At 40.0% G+C, this 20,777-nt stretch overlaps 1 protein-coding gene across 2 annotated transcripts in view; it reads left to right on the forward strand.

Annotated features, from left to right (window-relative positions):
- The window catches only part of TRANK1 (tetratricopeptide repeat and ankyrin repeat containing 1), a 62,916-nt gene extending 47,944 nt beyond the window's left edge, over window positions 1–14,972 (forward strand). For both annotated transcript variants that reach the window (XM_075143112.1, XM_075143113.1), the window contains exons 19-24: window positions 2,754–2,857; window positions 4,448–4,580; window positions 5,473–5,618; window positions 7,377–10,453; window positions 12,044–12,145; window positions 13,379–14,972. In XM_075143112.1, coding sequence (XP_074999213.1) covers window positions 2,754–2,857; window positions 4,448–4,580; window positions 5,473–5,618; window positions 7,377–10,453; window positions 12,044–12,145; window positions 13,379–13,491 — 3,675 coding nt within the window. In that variant the 3' untranslated portion in view covers window positions 13,492–14,972. The remainder of the gene's footprint in view (window positions 1–2,753; window positions 2,858–4,447; window positions 4,581–5,472; window positions 5,619–7,376; window positions 10,454–12,043; window positions 12,146–13,378) is intronic.
- The last annotated feature ends 5,805 nt before the right edge of the window (window positions 14,973–20,777 follow it).

A 20,777-nucleotide genomic window follows, 5' to 3' on the forward strand; every position in this document is an offset into this window, starting at 1 on the left:
GCCAGCACTGTGAAGGACAATAAAAAGGGCTTTTTTAAATACGTTAACAGTGAAAAGAGCATCAGAGATAACATCGGGCCATTACTTGATGAGGTGAGTCACCTCCCAAATAGGGATGTAGACAAAGCAGAGGTGTTTAATGCCTTCTTTGCCTCTGTCTTTAACACCAATGATGGACCCTGGGACCCCCGGAACCCTGTGTTGGAAGACCATGACTGAGAGGGATGATAAACTCCCAGCAGACTCTGAACTTGTTTGAGACTTGCTGCTCCAGCTGGATGCGCATAAATCTGTGGGGACCGATGAGATTCATCCCAGGGTACTGAAAGAGCTTGCCAATTTTATTGCGGGATCTCTCTCCATTATTTTTCAACGGTCTCGGGAGTCTGGAGAGGTCTCTGTCAACTGGAAGCTGGCAAATGTTGTCCCAATTTTCAAGAAGGATAAGAAGGAAGACCCTGTCAGTCTCACTTCAGTGCCTGGTAAAATTACGGAGAAGGTTATTCTGGGAGTTACTGAAAAACACTTGAGAGACAATGCAGTCATTGGTCAGAGCCAGCACGGGTTCACAATGGAAAAGTCCTACTTAACCAACTTAATTTCCTTTTATGACAAGGTCACCCATCTAGTTGACCAAGAGAAGCCAGTAGATGTGGTGGTTCTGGATTTTAGCAAAGCTTTTGATACTGTCTCTCACAGTATCCTTCTGGACAAAATGTCCAGCACGTAGCTAGACAAGTCCATAATACGTTGGATGAGCAATTAGCTGACAGGTCAGGCTCAAAGAGTTATAGTAAATAGGGTTACATCAGGCTGGTGGCCAGTCACCAGTGGGGTTCCCCAGGGTTCAATTTTAGGGCCAGTACTCTTTAATGTTTTTATAAATGATCTGGATGCAGGAATCAAATGTACATTAAGTAAGTTTGCTGACGATACTAAACTAGAAGGAGTTGTGGACTCCCTTGAGGGTAGAGAGACATTACAGAGAGATCTGGATAGACTAGAGATCTCAACAATCCCCAACCCTATGAAATTTAACAAGAGCAAGTGCTGGATTCTGCACCTGGGGTGGGGTAATCCTGGCTATACATAAAAACTGGGGGACGAGAGGCTGGATAGCAACCCTGTGGGAAGAAATCTGGGGGTTTGGGTTGATGGCAAGTTGAATATGAATTAACAGTGTGCCCTGGCAGCAAAAATGGCCAACAGTGTTCTGGGGTGCATCAAGCACAGCATAGCTAGCCGGTCGAGGGAGATGATTGTCCCACTCCACACTGCACTGATGCGGCCCCACCTTGAGTGCTGTGTGCAGTTTCAGTATAAGAAATATTCCTCGATATAAGAAGGACATCAGACTATTAGAGTGTGTCCACAGGAGAGTGACCAACATGGTGAAAGGTCTCGAGGGCAAGACTTAGGAGGAGCGGCTGAGGTCCCTTGGTTTGTTCAGGTTGGAGAAGAGAAGGCTGAGGGGTGACCTTATCGCAGTCTACAACTTCCTCAAGGGTGATAGCAGAGGTGGAGGTGCTGATCTCCTCTCTCTGGTGACCAGAGATAGTACACGAGGAAATGGAATGAAGCTGCATCAGGGGAAGTTCCGGTTGGACATTAGGAGAAAGTTCTTCACTAAGAGGGTGATTGGTGACTGGAACAGGCTCCCCAGGGTCACAGCACCAAGCCTGTCAGAATTCAAGGAGCATCTGGACGATGCTCTTAGTCATATGGTTTAGTTTTAGGTAATCCTGTGAGGAGCAGGGAGTTGGACTCGAGGATTCTTATGGGTCCCTTACAACTTGAGATAATACATGATTCTCTGAAATAAAATTTTGGATACTTTTTTTGATCATGGCAGAAGGAAAGCTTCCATTTTTTGCTGATAGCAACATATAATTTTTTGTATGGAAAATAGATATTTGTAATAAGGCAAAAATTAAAATAATCAGCTGCCACTATACAGTCTTTATCTCCCCTTGAAAAAAAACCACACTAAATGAACAGAAGTGTGTTTAGACAAAAAACACACAGCTGAGAAAATTTCATCTTGAAATCTGAAATGTACTAGCTATATTATCTGCTATTCTGTTTTCTTTATAACCCTGATCTTTGCTATATCATTGCTACATTAAGAAGAAATTATCTGGTGAATTTGGCAGTTCTAAAAGTGGCTTGCAATGTACAATTTCCAGACAGAAGCAAATGCTAGATTAATGGATAGAATAAAGAAATAACGGTGTTGCAGAATGACCAAGGTGATAATGAAGCAAACCTTGCTAGGAGCATGGTAACTCCCGATGCTTCTCTTTAGCTTATCACAGAAAGGGCCTGGTATGGTAAAAGCATGAATAAATGTTCCATGGTTTTCAATTTAACTTTACACACATTGGTTTTCCTAACTTTTATTGACCGAATTTGTGTGGCAGATGCCTGGTGACTTACCAATTAATGGTTTAGGCCATCATTCAAATTGCATGTGCTATTTGTTCTATCAGCCTACCAGGAATTTTGCTTTCACTAATTCCATGTAAAACATTGTAATTAAAATTTTAATTATGATAGTCACATGTGGACTGACTTTAAAGCTTTTCTTTTTGTCCTACAAATATAGTGCAACGTTTTACTTTTTCCTTCTTCCAGGCACCCTGCTAGTCTTTCTGTTTTCCATTACAGTGACTGTGAAATTTAAGTATTGCTTTTATGTGGTAGGCCATGGGCTGGATGCACATGTGTGAATGCTGTGTATGATTTCACCCCAGGTGGCAGCCAAATGTTACCAGAAGGGAGGAGCAGCTGAGAAGTCAAAACTGGCCCTGGCACACGATGCCGTTCTCAAAGTGCACTCAAAGAAAAGCAGCCCCAGGTAAATGTAAATGCAGAGGAGCGAGTGTCATTCTGCAGTGCCAGACCTCGTGGGTGTGTGCAGGGGGAGATTCCCACCACAGCTGTGGGACCAGACTGGAGACATCAGAGAACCACGCGGGCAAAGTGTCTTCACATCTTTGTCTGTGGGTGGCAAAAGAGATTTAAGAAATTGGAAAGTCGAGCACAGCTCCAACAGGATTTGGGGCACTGCTCCCTTTGGGGAGTGGTAAAAGCAGTTGTACGCCGTAGGCTGTCCAAAGCCAATGTGGCCATTGAAAGGGCTTACTGGTTATTTGAGAGAAAAGCAATAGGATTTGCATTACCTCAAGAGGCTTTATATTCTTAGATATAGGTAGAAGAGCATATGCCATCAGCAGTGCTCAACTCCAGTTAATCCTATTGCATATTCACTTAACAAAGAAGAAGGAATGGTGTTGTACATTGGGGAAGAAAAGCTGCTAACAAAAAGTGAGCTTTGAGGTAAAATTAGTGTTAGAGTCAATCTAAACTAAACAAGCAGAAGTAGGTCTGAATCAAAGGGCAGTTTTAAAGGGACAGATTTTCAGATGAATCATTTAGTTCATGCTGTCAACTGGGCAAAATAGTTGGGACTTGTCTCAAATAAGACAGGAAAAAAGGTCATGCGGAGGACTCTAGACCAAAGTGAATTAATTCCTGTTCGTGCTGGAGAGGCTGAAAACTAGCAATGATAACAGAGTGGGTGAGGAATAACTAGAGCAGAGGAAGCTAGTACTGAAGGGAGGAGGGGGAAGGTCTAGAGAAATGTTATGACTGGAGTTAATCAAGGTTTTACCTCTTTTAATTACCTGTTTTATATTAGTGGCCCTGGCTAGAAGTGTAAGGATACTGATAAAAGTTCGTGATCATAGAGAATTTGTTGGTGGGACTGAAAAAACTTTTTTTCAGTGGCTGTAAGCTGGGGTGCTTGTCAACTGGATAAAATTTGAGGAGAAGAAATTGGGTATATTAAGATATGTTGACAGAACATATGTAGTAATGAAGCTGTGAAAGTGGCATTTTTTTTTCTAATAGAAGTATTAAAGCTGGTGTACAAAGATAAGTAAGATTCCTGTGTGCTTTATAATACAAAATTCTCTGTATGGTTCTGACCCTCCAGGCTCAAGAATGATGAATTCAGACTAAGTCTGGGAAGAAAATAGACACACTGCGATGATACCAGAAGGGCTGGGCTTTTTTAGTTATACAGAACAAAGGCTGAGAACAAATATTGGTTATTGTCTTTAAAGGCATTGGGGCTAAACAGCAGAAAGGAAGAAGGAGCAAGTTAAGCTAGAAAAGAGAAGCAGCATGAAACCACACTAGTATACTTAATTTGAGAATTTAAAAAAAAAAAAAAAAGCTTTTTACTGCCAGAGCAGTGAGATTTTGGAACAGACTTCTGGACAGAACAGTGTCAGCCTAAAATATAACTAATTGTAGGTAATACCTCATCAGGTTATGTATGAAGAAGAACACATGATGTCAGTGTTGTTTGGATTCAATGACACATCATGTAATCCTAAACTTAATGTGGATGTAAGCGGTGATTTTCTCTTACTTTCTACAGGGAAAAACAAATGGAATATATGACATTGGCTAAAACTTACTTGGAATGTGGAGAACCAAAACTGTCACTAAAATGTCTGTTTCAATCAAAGGAGTTCCAGCTTTGTGCAGAACTGTGTAAAAAGTTAGGAAAGGTATTAAATCCTCTCCCCTATCCTCTCCTTATCACTTTCCCTTTCCTACAGCTTTTTTCCCCCTCGTATTACTCATAAGGTAATAGTATTTTTCTGTGACGTGGTAGTAGCTGAACTAACACAGCTCTTTAAGCTGGGCTGTTCAAGAGGAAGCATTTGTCACAGAAGAGCCAGAAGAGGAATGAAGAGGACAATGATGCAATTATGCAGTCTAGGTTTATTTCTTTGGCTTTCCTCAAATGTCACCATCAGTCATTTCTGCTTTGCAGTCAAAAGTTAATTAATGACTGATTTAATGAAACTTAAGCTGTCACTTCATTCAATACTCTGATGATATTGAAACTTCACTGATTACAGCCATCTAAATGGAACCTTGAAACTTGTAAGGATTAAGTAATATACTAACAATAATATTCTAAGTGTATGAGGATATTTTTTTTTATTTGCAATGCATTTCCACTAAAAGAATGTAAAGTAATTGTTCCCAAATATTTAAAGTTTAAGATACAAGATCAGGGTTCCAATTCTGCATCCATAACTGTTTTAATTTAATCCTGTTGATTCTGAGAAATTTGCAAGTCAACAGAAGTGTGTGTGGTGTTTTTTAATAACAGGCAGACTGGGTGAATAAAAAGTACTTTGGAAATCCTGTATAATACCTTTAATTTTACATTCTAGTTTTTCAGACACAAGTATTTTGAAGTTTTTTTTTAAATCTGTTCTGTTTTAATGATGGTTACTTTAATATGTATTTGATCACATTCAGATACTTTTAATTACATTTTATTAAAGTGTGCTTCTCTCTACATGATGGAATTACTAAATTTATTCTATTCATGTAGTTTTGGCTGTTTAGAGCGCTTCAGTTTCATTACTGACTTCTGCATTGCAGATGAAAGATGCTGCAGTTTACTATCAGAAAAGCCAGTGCTACAAAGAAGCATCTGAATGTTATGAACAAATTGAGGAGTTTGATCTGGCAATTAAAATGTACTGTCAGGAAGAACTCTATGAAGAAGCAGCAAAGGCAGTTGAAAGGTATGTCTTCCAAGATGGTATTGGAATATAATTATCTTTTCCATTTCCAAATTCAACATAATACAGCTGGCTTACCATAAAATTTTCACAAGAGTTTTGGCTGGTGACTTTGTTTTGTATGAGTTAAATTAACTTTGACAGAATTCTCACTTGGGTAATGATAACATGGTGAAAGTGTTCTAGTGCATTCACAGCTGGAGCAGTGACTACCTTTATTTTCCTGGGAATTTTTTCCAGTCTGTATTACTAGTCATGCAAGTTCTTCTTCAGCCAGTTCTCTGAACTAGGTTCTTATGGTAAATATGACAAAAACATTTAATAGAAGTATTAAATACTTCTCTTTTAAGAATGAAATAGTAATGGATTTAGCCACTTAGTCACTGAGTTCTGTAGGAGTATAACCATTAGATGTGTGGTATATAATGCAGCAGTCGTTGTGGCAAATGAATTATTTGTCTCTCAAAATCTGTAACTTAGAGCAAAGAATGGTAATTCAAATGACCAGCTCGCACTGCCTCTATGACAGATTCTCGTTCCCAGTCTCCGAGATGAACTTTTCCATGCCATCTCCCCTGTGCTGGCTCGGGGCAGTTAAGAACTGCCTCGCACTGTGCTTGATAAACTGATTTTATTAGTATCTTTTTGACAGAACTTTGTATCTGGCGCCCTGTGACTTCATTAGCACATTCTTGCGTAAACAGTTCATTTATTGGCCACACCGTTCATTACACCTAAATTGATTGATGACTTTTAAAGAATATATATACCAGTTAGAATTCTAGCAAGGCCTACAGTTACACACCTTCACTGAAATCCTTTGTCATGTACCTATAATAATGGCAACTATTTTTTCAAGGACCAAGGTTGTTTAATATGTAGAGATAGTTTGATCAAAAAGTTCAAGCATTAAAGTCACCTTACTAACTAACGATTTTTTAAATAAGCCTCCCCAAATCATTCATGCAAATTCATCAGCATAGGTACAAAAATATACACTCCCACGTTTATCATGAAAAAGATGATAATGAAAGGCTAATGATAATTTACTCACCCATCAGGAAGAAATTACTCATTCTCAGCATGCAGGAGAGAATGCTTTTGCAAGACTGGCTTAGGGGATATCTTAATAATTTCACATCAGCCAATAGTAATTAATAATTGAGTGTTTTAAAGTGCATGTTTTGAAAGATGCAACGAGGTACTTCGCTCAGGCACTCCATAAGCAGCAAAGTATATGTAGATACATACGACAGAATTGAAGGAGTTCTCTAAACTGAGTGGTTTATGTAAATTTTACAGAATATTATCTATATTGGCCTGTGAAGAATTCATTGAAATTCAGAATTGTTTCATTCTGGCTTCTGTTCATGTAAACAACCATTCTATATTGAGGCTTACTTTAATAAACAGAAGATTATCACTGGCAAAATGTGATTAAAATAATTTTTACAGTGATTTGACAGCATGCAGAAAGATTCACTAATGCTGTAAACCTTGTGATCTTGTTTGTGCTGGAAGTTTTAATGATCTTGCTTCAGACAGCCTTATGTTGTAAGTAAATTCTTTCTGTAGATCTTTTAAGACGATGTGATTGGTTTTTGCATGACAGACATCACTTCTGAAATAGTTGGCTTTTTTGAAGGAAGGGCTTCTGGGGGCAGCTATTTGTTTAATATTTTGGAGGCTTTTTAAAAATGCAGTATTTTTTTGTCTAGATTAGTCATCTATGGTAATAAATTGATGTATCTATTATTTCAGATATGAAGAGATGTTAAATACAAAAGGACAAATGGTTTCCAAACTCTCATGTACGGCGAATCAGTTGTATTTGGAAGCAGCTGCAAAGTACCTAAGTATGAACAGAACTGAGGAAATGATGCAAGTTCTCTCAAAACTTGATATAGAGGATCAGCTTGAGTTTCTGAAGTCTCGTGGATGCTTGCGCCAAACAGCAGACTTATTGAAAAGGGAAGGTCGAGAGGAAGAAGCTGCAAAGTTAATGAAACAACACGGGTTTCCTCTGGAAGCAGCCAACCTCACAGCTATAAAAGAGTTTCGTGCATCGTGTTTGCTTGCTGCAGCACGTGCCGGTGTGACTCACTGTTCAGAATCAGACCTGGCGGGCATGGAGGTCATCCTAAGAGAAGCCCTCGAACTTTGTGAACAAACTGAGCAGAAGTCTGGCACTGCTGAGGCTGTGTTTTTGCAGGGAGCTCTGAAGGGAGACTTCGCAAAGCTGAGCAGCGCATACCGTCAGTTCCTATCTCTGAATCATTCTGCTGGTGCAGTTGAAGCTCTCTTTGCATTATCTCGCTGCAGCGCTCCTAGCCAGGACATCCTCTTTATGGCAACACGCGGCTTGATGGCTCTTCTGAGTCTCGTTAGGGGTTTGAAGAAAGCAGCCACCAACGCGGAGAAAGATATGGTGAAGTCATGCTTCGCCTATTTTGGGATTGTCCCAACAGGTGACAGTTGCCAGGTGTCTCAAAATGAAGCTGAACCCATTCTCAAGTTTTTGTCAGACAAGCCAAGTCTAAAAGAGAGGAAGACAAAAGGTGATTTTTCAGTAAGCACAGAGGAGGTAAAGTCGGCCTTGAAGCAGCACTTTTTAAGCAGGTTGTGCTCTATCACCCATGAGTTACTGAGCAAGCATTACCCTGATATTTGTATGAAGTTCATTGTTGGCTTGAACTGTGAAGATAAAACCTGTGAGGATTACCATAAGCCTTTGTTGCGCCATGAAGCAAAGACAATATTTCAGTGTAAAATGCATCTGGTGGCAATAAATGGACTGCTGTTGGAAGCCACACGCACTTTCCCTAAAGAGCTACTGAATCAGTTCAAAAGCTTTGATGACATTTTGACTGCTGACAAATATGCCTCATGCAAAGCCCTCCTAGAAATGTTTTTTCCTAATCATTTTCACTTGAGAATACTGTCTGAGAACCCAAAGGCATGCAAAGAAATACTGGAATTCAGTAACATTATTTCCAAACCCTGTAGAGCGGTGTTGAAGGAGTACATCACATTTAAGTTTAAAAATGAAGACACTGCAGCCAGAAGAGAATCAACTGACTTGTGGCTAAGTGCCATGCAAGTTTTCATCTTATCTTCGGGATATCCTGAAGAATTTGAGAAACTTCTTTTTAAGGAAGAGGATGATTATAACAAAGAGCTAAACTTTGCTTTGTCAAAGGCAAAAAAGTCCCCAAAGAGTAAAGGCCAAGGAGGAAAGGCCAAAGGAATAGAGGGCAGACATGGTATGTTGCTACCTGACAAATATGCTGAAAATGCAGGGAGAACGCACTTGTGCTTCATTCGACTTCTTGAAAATTCACTTGAGCAATTCTATGTTCATAAGAACCCGGAAAACTGTAAAAGATTTTTTTTCCGTTTTTTGAATGTCCTGATCAAGAAATGCACGAGATACCTGATTCCAAGCATAGGAAATACGGTGATGTTGTTGGAATTCCAGTATATTCTCTGTTGTGCTGTCCTGATGCGTCTCTCCAAGAACATTACTCTCTGCTTTCCAAAGAGTTACATTGCTCTCATTCATTACTGGGAGTTTTTGTTCAGAAGCAAGGACCGTAACAAAGAACTTAGAGACACATTTTCTATTATACAGGAGTATAGACCAAAGGATGCATATGTAGCTATACAGAATTTCAGATTTCATCTCTGTTATCTAGCAGAAGTTTTGTGTGGAGTTCATGGAAAGTTCAATGTCCTTCTGGATGCTTTCGAGGATCCTGATTGCGTAACTTCAGGGGAAGCTGAGCGGACCATAGTGCTGTGCTTAGTGATGCTACTGAATGCTGACCAGACGCAGAATTCTAAATATAGATCTCTCTTATGCCACCATTTTCCTGAAATCAAGGCGATGCTGAAATCAATGAGAAAAGACTCTCCCTCTAAAGTGCCTGAAAGATTGCTAAGGGTTGTGGAACAAGTGACTGATGCGACACATGTAAGAGAAATCGCTGCAAGCCTGCAAGAGCTTCTGACAGAGAGAGATGCAGAGTACTTGGTTGACTGCCGATGGAAGTGGGACTCTGCGTATACTCAGGGGCATCCACCCATACGGGGCATCCTGTATGAAACCATAAACCTTGACAGGTTTATGACCTCTTTGGATAAGACAGAGTACGCTGACGAGCTAGAAAAGGAACTTGAAAGGGTTCATTGCTTAGAGGATCAAAAGGATCCCCTGGAAGTCATTGCACTCAGCAAGCAACAGAAGCAAGAACAGAAAGCATCTGCTCAACGCCAGCTGCGTCGTGTCTTCCATTTCATTTCTCTGTGCATGAAGTGGAAGAGGAAGGCCTGCTCCAAAGCTGAGCCTGTTGCAATGGAAGGAGAGGAATTTTTATCAGAGATCTTCAAAAAAGCAGATATTGACCAAACCCAGTGTGACCTCTGTGGAGTCAGATTCATCCAGAGCTCTGAGAACTATTTCAGCCAGTCAGAAAACATGGAGGCAGACACTTCTGAAGCTGTGACACCAGCAGAGATCAGTGGGGAAGAAAATTTGCATGCAGAAGGAAATGCAATTTCTGTGGCCAGTGAGGCTTACATAGAGCACAGAAACACAGATGAACACAGAAATAATAATGCTGCCTACAAATACTATGCCGACTTTTTCAGAAGAAAGATAGATCCAATAATATATGATGGACTGGAAGTAGTGGAGGCCATTTCGGAAAAGACTTACACCCGAGACCATTTAGCATATAAAGAAGGTTCCAACTTATGCCAGAGAAAAATCAAAGAGAATATTAAAAAGATTTCAGATGCAGTAGAGGAAATCTACGAGAGAAAAGCCTGGGCTAAAGGTAGGACCTTTCCAGTTTTCTTTTAAACAATTTAATATGTCATTTGTGGCCAAACTTCTAGACCTGACAAAGCTCCATTTGAAAATCTTAATGTGGTCAAGAGAAAGGTATTTCCAGGTATTTCAGGTAGCTGAAGAAAAGCGGAACTGAGACAGTTGAAAATATTAAAAAATACATTCTCACCTCTTCCAAACATAATGTAACACATCAGATAGTACAGGTAAAGTGAATAGTGGTGAATTCTAGTAAAGTGAATTTTAACCACATGATCAGATGTACCTTGTTCTCTGAATTTGTACAGTCTTACAGCAGCCTGTTACATTAGACCAGGTAATCTTTACTAATTTTTCTACTATTTCCTACTTATTTAGTTCTGCCAGCCTAGGAATTTCAATATGCAGGGGTAGAATGTTAGGAGTACTTGGAGTCTTTGGTTACGGATATCTCTGTCTAGTCTGCCCTTGAACCTGTAATTTTGCTAGGGCTGAACAAAAGTGGATACTTAACTACAAATCTGTGGGGTGTCAGGCACTCAGAGGCAACCCTGGTATTATAAAGTCCAGTAAATTATGGTACTTAAGAGATACATATTTTGATACTTGATTTTTTTTCCTCCCTCATATGCTTAAAACATTATTCTATGCTGTTTTTTTCAAGCAAAATTGAATCACTGAATGAGTGGCCTAGGAGCAAAATTGTTCGGGGTACTTGCTGTGGGAAAGTGATGTCTTAAATCAAAACATTGTTACTGGCTTTAGTTATAGAAATCTACCAACCCTGTCAAGTTGTCACTTCGCCTGTGATGTCTGACAGTAATGAAAAACTGTAATATTTGATATGTTCATCAGCTCTGATCGGTGAAATACGTTAAGTATACATTAACTAAAAGTTAGGATGTGGTCTTCATGTGTAAGCTTTATCTTTACTCTTAGTGGAAAGTTTTTACATACGGATGAAGTCCATGAAGTTTTGCTTATTATTTAGTTGGCTTTCTGCTCAATGAACCATGATAGTGATGAATATGATATATGTAGTAGGCTTAATTAGGTAATAGTTGATTTTGTTATGACAAATGCTTGATGAATGTTACCTTGTTCTTCCACTCAGTGAAAATATACTTACAGAAATTATTTGCCTTTGAGATTACTTTCCCTCACTTTATAACAAGCATTTTTCAAGTCCTTAATGGTGCAGTGAAGCAAGGGCTGCAACATCTCGGGTCCATGTTTTACTTTGACTTGTATAATTTCAGAGGGATAATGAAAGCCAGGAACTTTAATAGCCAAAAATAGATAAACCAGAATGTTTTTGGGAGTTTCAGGTATACCTTAAAAGGGACAGCACAAGGATGGAGAGCTTCTCCTCTGACAGTGCTAGTAACATTGATTGGAATGGGGAGTAATACGTACATCATCTTCATCCCCAGTGGTGAATTTGCCTGCACATGAGATCACTGGTGACTGAGACTTCTTGCTTTGCAGCATCATCATACAGCACAGCTCTGTGTAACTTTGTTTTGTGCTCGGCTTTTAGCTGCTGTCCATCTGTCAGCTAGTATTCTTACAGAACGTTAATTGTGCTCCATTTCAGCTGAAGAAATAGTAACCGAACATGCCAATAAATTGGTTGCCACCATTGATGAGGCTCGTAAGTGGCTGAAGAAAATGGACTCTCATAGGATGAAAGAAGGAGGTATGTTTTCAAATTACACAGGTTTCTGTGCCCCCTAGAGGACACTGTTTGGTGATGGTCTCTTAGCATCACTTTAGTCTCCAAGCCAGCAGTGTTGTGGATATTCACTTACCTTCTGGGCAGCAAGAAACGGGCACCTCAATAGGGACACTCTGGAAAATGTGAATTAACCAGTCTTTCCTCAGTGGCTTTTTAAAACAGAGCATGAGCCTCCCAGCTGGTTACAGGGTGGCCAGAATGGAGCATGCCTCCTCCTCTGGCCCTCAGTGGATCCCAGCCTGCATAAAGTATGCGAGTGTTTGTGCACACAGGCACACGCAGGTGCACATATAACTATGGTTCAAGTGCAGTCTTCAGGATATAAACTTGGGGGGGGGACACAGAAGAGCAGCTATCTTCATCTTCACCAATAAGATAGTGCTGTTTCTTAACTCTGCTGCAGTAGTGCATTTATGGGCAGCGTGGATCCAAGTTCTTGGAAACCAGCTTCTTAACAAAACTAATCCTTAGCTTGCTTTTAAGAGTTCTGTGGAAAAATATTATATGCAATTGGCTTTCTTTTGTTTTCACTTGCATTTCACTTGGTTTCACACCGGAAGTAACATACCGTGATGCACTCTATTGCATCACAGACCTCCGAGGACGAGTTTAAGACTTCATTGTGCCTACCTGTATGTTCAGGTTTAAGCACGTATTTAGGTGGTGGGATTGCAACAATTGCATTAAAAGGCAGCAATGAAGTGATCAGGCTTACAAATTGCAGTATATGTAAAGCATTGAAGTAGCTCTATTTTCTAAAATTTGATTGTGATAAAGTTTTGTGTTACACCTTCCTATCCCAAGTTAAAAAGACTATATGAGAGTGCTCTCATAGTCTCACAAGCAACATTACAGTCTGTCTTTGAAGTCAGTAAGCAAATGTATTGTCTGCTGAAACTGAATCTTGAGAGAGGAGAGACATACTTCTTACAAAGTCAAAAGCAGTAACAACAGAAACAGATTTTCAGTGTAAAAATTAATTACTAGTGCAGCCAGTGGCTTAGCAGTCTCTGCTTCCTAGCAGAGCTTTTAAGCACATTGTCATATTAAGCCCAATACTTCTTAAACATGATTATACACATATGAAGGGATATTGCTGACATATCAAATAGCAATGACATAGCTTGTCATACTATTAAGAGGAAAAGGTATTGGGGTTTTCCATTCTGCACTAATGTCTTGTTTTTAATACAGGCTTTGTGCATGATAGAGACTTGGAAAATGAAGTGGAAGATGAAAGCATGGCTTTTGAAGAACTTGTCTATAAAAAACCCTCAAGAAAAAAAGGAAGATGTGGGAAATGGTAATTAGAAAAAATAGGCAGGTAGCTATACTATCCTCTTAACAATCTAATTTTAGAATTTAAAAAAAAGTTAGAAAGAAAAATGGAGAGATGGGGTCAGAAATGGGAAGAGTCTGAAGAAAAAGAGCAACTTGTGCTATTGTTTTTTTATCACTTGTGTCAGAATAATTACCTATGTGGTAATGATGTAATTGTTAAAATCTATGACAGGACAAATTTCCTTTCAAACCTATGTAGTAACTTGAAAGTAACAAAAAGCCAAAGAAACAAACAAGTAGGAAAAAATAATAATGTTCCTGCCTTATCTCAGGGGTATTTTTCCACTCAGTCTTCTTTTTCTTCTTCCCTGTTAATTTACATCATCATTCTTCTGAGCTGGAATCCTCAGAAAAATAGAAGGATAGTTTCTCTGTTTTTAAGAGGTTTTAATCGGTGTTTTTAGGTTACCATTGTAAAAATGCTGTGTTCTGGGTCTTGCTCTGTTTGAAAATTTTTGAGTCTTCAGTATCTCTCTTTTCTATTTTTATAGACAAGAACAGTAATTTCTAAACATTCATATTTTTGACAGTGTACATACTTCCAATTAGATAGGTGTGAAAGTTATAGATTGTCTTCTATTTGATCAAGTTTTGATATAAACTGTTACCTGTTGTCGCGGATAGAGTGAGAGTGCAGTTCACTCACAATAATATACTTTATTGATATAAATCAGTGAGTTAACAAAGTTTAATGGTAAATGTGACAGTGGTTAACAAGATTCGATGGCAAGGTACACTTGATTATTTGCTGCATAGAGGACAGGGTCAGACAAAACTGTCAGGGGGACCCTCCCATTGAGTCACGAGGTTCAGAAAGGACCCCCTTGCTCTCTAAACTCCTCAGAGAGGAGTCTAGGTGAGGCTGGATCCAATCCTAGTCCCAGACTCGGTCAACAGTTTATGTCTAAAGGATTATATATGCGCAATCAATCCTTGATATCACTTAGCTCAGATTTCAAAGTTTAGCATGCTATTGGTCACTTACCGAGGCTCTGTTGCGGCAAGGAATCTCTCAACCGCGAGGAGTAACCTTGAGAGGCGTCCCTACTCAAGGGGAGATGCTGGCGTGCAGCCCACTGCCGTGCAGGAGAGCTCAATGGGCCCTGGGCTGTCCACTGTTCATGGTGTAAGGTGATTGACTTATAGTCATATTTGCATACCAGCAAGACCTCTGGGTCGCTATGCCAGCCAGCCCTTGGCTACTGTGTTGCCATCCGTCCCCAAAGTCCAACATGGGCTGGATGCAGCCGTCAGGACCCCCACTGGTGGTTATTGCTTACGTGGTGGGGGGGGGAGCACACCGCCACACCTGTACATATTGAAATATAGATAATCTTTCTTTAAGAGAGTGTTATACATTTTAAGTGTTTTGTAAGTTTTAATTGATGAAAAGCTTTTTGTAATGTATAATAACATTTTTATAAAACCTGTAAGATTTTTAAAATCACTTGATCTTGTCTTGTTTTTTGAATGCTTTCTGAAAGCTGTGTGTGACTGACTGCATGAGTGAGATTTACAGGTTGGGTCCAGAGTATCAGTTCATACTGACGCTGTTTTACTTCTGGGATTTCAATGTCTCCAACATACTGTAGTCTCCTTTAGCAACATTTTAAATTAATGCATTTGCATGTTAAACATAATTAGTTAGAGTATTATTTAGTTGTTGAAATATTTTATCTTGAAAAGGGAGCCACTTTGTATACTTAACAAATTGTTTCGATAATTACCTTTCGCCAAAAACTTAATAACTTGTTATTATGCTCAATGTCGTGGAAGGGGGACATTTTGCATTGCTAAAAATGAAATGCTACTGTAGAATGGAGCAACGTGGGCAGCAGTAATAGTTACCTATTGCATTGTAATTGCTGTTGTCTGCCAGAAGACTCTTTACTAAGTGCTTCTTCTTAAAGAAGCCTTGTTGCTTAAGCAAGCGTCTAGAAGATAGTTTAAAAACATACATTGATGAAATGTAATGCTAGTCACTTGCACTGTATAGAACTCAAGAATTAAGAAAGTAGGACCATTAATGTAACTTCTTTGGCTTTGTTTTCTATAATGGTGTGTATTTTGCATTTTAGATTACTCCAAGAAACTTTCCTGATTAGTTTCTTAGCTTGAGTATTTGCATTTGTGGCAGTAAATGCTACCTAAGCTTTTTAAGGACAATTACAGTTTAAAAATCCTTACTGGCCACAGTTTAAAGATCCAGTGATCGTACTTTTTCTTTCTCTTTGTGGGAAAAATGAAGCTTTAAAAACATTATTGCAAAACACTAAGCAAAGAGAAAATAAAGGAGAAGTAAGAACAAAAGTTATATTGCATCAAGAACTTCATCTCCGGTACATTTCCTTGGTGCAGGGACCTATCATCCTTGGTATGGTTCAATACAAACCACCGGTCATTCTCTGACTTTGAATCAGCACTCCCAGATGGAACTTACTTCAATAGCATGTGAAATACTGACTGCTAGCCAAAATTAATGGCAATTCAGATTTCCAGGGCTATATTAGGCCAAGATTTCAGTAATGTTATAGCAGAGATGAGAAATCTGGTTGGATTTCCAGGCCAATATCAGTGCTCAAAGGGTTTTTTCCCCTGTGATGGTATGCATAAATAAACATAAACCTTTCTTTTCCATGGCAGTCTCTTCAGATAATAATCATCTGTGTGCATTAATCCTATTTGAATGTTTAGTTAGCAAAAAGGGGTTGTCCAGATATACCCTTGGGGGCTTTTTTTTTGTTTGTTTAAAAATCTTTCTCACCATGGTGGAAGCTCCGGTGTTCTGGCACCAGCTAATGCCTTTGACTCAAAGGGCTTAAGAGCCATGACAGGTGCTGTGGTATGTGCGAGATGCATATTGCACTGAAACCTTGGAGCTGAGTAGTGGATGCAGGCTGTCAAGCTAATCCACCCACTTCTGCCTGTCTAAGCCATGTTGAGTTGAAAAGAATTTAGAAAAGGCTTCAAAAGCACAGAAACTGATGACTTAAAATCTCTCTCCCTGGTGACACAAAAATGACACCTAAATGAAAAAGAAGAACTATTTACTGTAGTTGGAAGACAGGGGTGTGGTCTAAAAGATGACAATTCTCCAAATTCCAAATTCCTCAAGAAAAAAATCTCTTGCTTGCTTGAACCTCATATTAATACAAAGGACTGTGTGGTAAGTGATGGGTACTTTCCACCTTTTTCCTTTATTCCTCTGAAGACCATTGTTTCATAATATTGCCCACAGTTTTATTCCAAAACGCTTTCCTAACAATTAGCTGTTACAAACTCTGACTCAGCAAAGCATTTAAACACTCGCTGTTTTTTCAGTATTTGCTTTCATTCCTAAAGGGAAGCCTTTTGCCTTTATGCTCACTGAAAACGTAGGAGGGAAGAAATTGTCTTATCTCAGCGTAAAGAAAATAAAAGTTTTTCCCATCAGCAATCCCCATGACGTTATTTGCTGGAAACCGATTATGAAGCACCCTTCTTCATACGAAAGGGGACCACAGCCGTTGCTGCTGAGCTTCCACCTTTGTTGTTGGAGCATTCAGTTTTCACGAAAACCTTCACACCTGTACTTACTAAAGTGTCTCTGCATCTTGCTGTGTATTAGATTTATGGCGCATCTATCGTTCAGGCTTTCAGTTAGCAAGTAACTCAGAAATGTATTAGCAAAGTACCAGGCAACACCCGTACTCTTTACTTGTTTGTCTTGGTGTAGTAGATGTCAGAAATTCTGAGTGTTTTCCCTAATGCCCATTTATAAGAGCTGGTGTGGCAGGGAGTGGAAGAGTTTACATATTTTATTTTGTATTTTCATTACTACATTTGTATGCCAAGATTTCTGACTGTACATAAATAAAGTCAATGTGAAACACTTAGAGTCAGATACTTAAACACCAAAGCAGTTGAATTTTCAGATTAATAGCCATTACAAACAAATACTCTGTGACAATTAGAGCACTTATTTCAGTTTTCTGACGTGGACTTCTGATACTGCTTTCAGCCTGTGATCTGAGCATGGTATGTGTATGTGCGTAGGTGGTGTGTATTCATATTGTCATCTTTGCTGTGTTGATTCTGTCTTGTGGCAAGAGGACGGGTTGCAGCATCTTTGAAGTCTGTTACAATCATTCTGTGCTGCTTGATCTGTGGAAATAGTGTTTGGAAAGAAATTGTAGAAGACTTTTACCTACCTACAGCCCATCTTCCGCTTAGTCTGCACACAAAGTTTCATGTTTTAAATAAAGATGCAACTGCTAGTGATTTAAATAATATTAATACTCCTGACGCTTATAAGTTACTTTCATTGGGCTTCTGATCAACTGGTTTCTAAATTGTCCTGTGTATACCAGTGCTGAAATTTTAGCAAACAATTGACAGAATTAGGTTTACCTCTCAGACATTCTGCAGGCAAATAAATAATAGTGATGCCAGAAAGTAGTTTTCATTAAATCTTGTAGAAGTAAATCCTTGTAATTCCTTTTTGCGAAGGGGTGAGTAGATCCTTACTGAAGCTACGTCACACCAGTTCAGTGCTATCTGCCTCCCTGCGAACTATTCATTGTAACATTTGCTTGGCTTGTGCTCGTCATGCTTTATGAAATCATGGGATGGGATTTTTACCTTCAAACAATCGGGGATAGAACATTTGAGCTGTTTGAAAGTTGGCTGCTTCCCTAGAAATAGACAGGTTAGAGCAAAACATTTTAAGGAGATTTACTGCTGACTTCCTTGTCAGCTTAGATGGGCTGAGCTTTGAGTTACTCTAGTGTTAGTGATGTCCCAACGAAAGTCAGTATCTATGTAGTTTGGAGCACTCTACATGCATTATACAGCCTTTCGCTCAGGAATTTTACATTTCTAGTAGTCTTGGACAGGGTCCCCAAAAAGACAAGAGCCCTTGAACATGGAGCTGCCTAAACGGACCCTGAAGCAGAAGTGGATGAGGTGCCTATTTCCTATGGAGAAAGCTGGGTACCTCAGTGTGGTATATGGAGGAAAAGTGCACTGAGCTGAGAGGTACTGGTGATCTGAAATGGTGTTTGTCTGCAAAAGACATGAAGAAAGGTGAGTTTCAGACCCTCTGTATCTTTGGAGCTTCGACTGGGGGAGTCCTGGAGTAGGAGAGTGTGTGAGGTGTGCAACCTGGAAACCTTCAGTAGTCTCTCTGTCACAAGAACAGATTGGAGTTCTTTATTTTCACCAGCAGACAGCCAGAAAAAAGTTTACTTGGAGGAGGATGTGACGATGAGTACTTATCTAACAGCCAGGTGGCTGAAGTACTTCTCCAGGCTGCTGAGACGGCCAGGTTTCAAACTCGCCTCTCCCAGGAGGATGCTCTGAGCCATGTGCTGATTTGCCTAGAGGAGCGTTCACTACAGCTGCTGCTGAAGGTGACTTAATTCAGGAATTTTTTGAGCCAGAGAGAGGGTGGAAGAGGGACCCGTTCAGGAAGGGAAGACATGCATTGCAGTTGCAGGTGTCCACACTAGTAGTCCTACATTTGAAAAAAGCAGCCAGCCCTTGGAAGGGGACCTGTAGCTCCAGTGTTAGTGGTCACCAGGGCAGGGTTGAGCCCCCTTTCTCTGATACGTGACTGCTGAATTCATTGCGCAGTGAAACAGCTTCAGCAGGAGAGGTGGAAATGCCAGCAGCCAGACTCATCCTCTGCTAAGCTGTAGGAGATGTGGAGTTAAACCTGGACCTCCTATTCCCTGGGAGAACACTGATTCAGAGGCTGGTCCACAGTGACCATTCTGTGTTTTACGGGGGTGCCCATGGTGTGCAAGATCCTTGGGGAGTACTCTACTGGACTGAGGTAGAAGATGAGAAAGATGCATTTTCTGGATCCTGGTTGGACTTACAGGCAGGTAACATGCTGAGCTTCTCAACCTTGTCAAAATACGGCAGTTCTGGGTATATAATGGAGATACTGGGTCAGACCAAGGGTGGTGCATTTGGATATCTTGGTTTTGGTATTGGCCAATAGCTAATCCCACCAATTTTCTTCTGAAGCCCTTTCCCTTCCCTCAGTCAGCCTGCTCCTTTACAGGGTCAAGTTTGAAGTGACATTACCTTCAAGGCAAGGAATGCTGTTTCACAGCCTATCCCCATGGTGATGAGTCTACTCCTGCCCTTGTGTCCATTAAATGTCAATGTTAATACTGCTTACATAACTCCATCGATTTTTAGAGTTGGGAGATTTTAGGACAACTGGTGCTTTGCAATCTTATGTGATAATGTTCCACTTAAAAGTGATGCAGTAAGTTAGCAGTGCTGTCGTATGTATTTGAACCGTGATTATCAGGCAGCTATAAAGCATTTAAATACTTTGTTTTAACAAATCGTGCAGAACCATGTTTTCCACAGTTCCTAGATAAAACATGGTCAAGTTTCCTTAAAGATGCAGTTTGAGCAGTTAACAAGGAACTCTTAGCTGGAGACCTGCATGAAGTACAGAGGGATCAAGCTGAAGTGAATAAGTAAGTAATGAAAAAACCTGTCAGCTTCAAAGTGGCTCTGCTTGTCTCTGTGAGTAACATGCCTGGGCAACTCTCCCTTTTTCTTGACCCTGTCACTTTGAATGTGTCTGCTGTTCAACCTGATGCCGTTCAGACAAGATTAAACACCGGCTAATGGGAAGGAATTTCCCAATGTTACATTCACAGTTTCTCACTACTCTCTGCTTTGGCTGGAGGAGTCATTGATGTTTAAAAAAGGAATAAACTTGTAGTACAAAGAACTGTACCTGTGAGCTGGGGTATGTATAGCTCTGTGCTCTGCAGCAGTCTTGTTTAAGGGGGAAGAAAAGACTTTGGTTGTTGCGTGTAATATTTTTTGTGTTGGAAATTAAAACCAGATCCCTGTTTGTTACCGAACTGTGAATATGGGTGTGGAGAGGGGAGAATTTTTCCTGTTTCCACCACCAGCCCTAAGGACGTAAGTCTATCCCCTTACCTTGCCCATCTTGTGTTGTCTAGTTCAGAAATACCTATCTCAACCTATTTTTGCTGGAGGATCTTTTTGAAGCTCCTATGGCTTGTGAGTCATCAAGATAAAGATGCCAAATTTTATCTTGGCATCTTGGGGACCTAGGTTAGACAACCCCCTTTGGCCAGGAGGACCTATAACTTTTGAGCAACTGTCAGAATTGACTCAAGCTTGTCCAAAGCTGGAGCCACCACTTGGGACTGGCTGCTATTCCCCAACAGGAAAACATTCCCTTCTAGGTATAACGAGCTTTTGATATGGACTG

The sequence above is a fragment of the Calonectris borealis genome, chromosome 2, assembly GCF_964195595.1.
Source record: "Calonectris borealis chromosome 2, bCalBor7.hap1.2, whole genome shotgun sequence".
In the NCBI taxonomy this organism is placed as follows: Eukaryota; Metazoa; Chordata; class Aves; order Procellariiformes; family Procellariidae; genus Calonectris; species Calonectris borealis.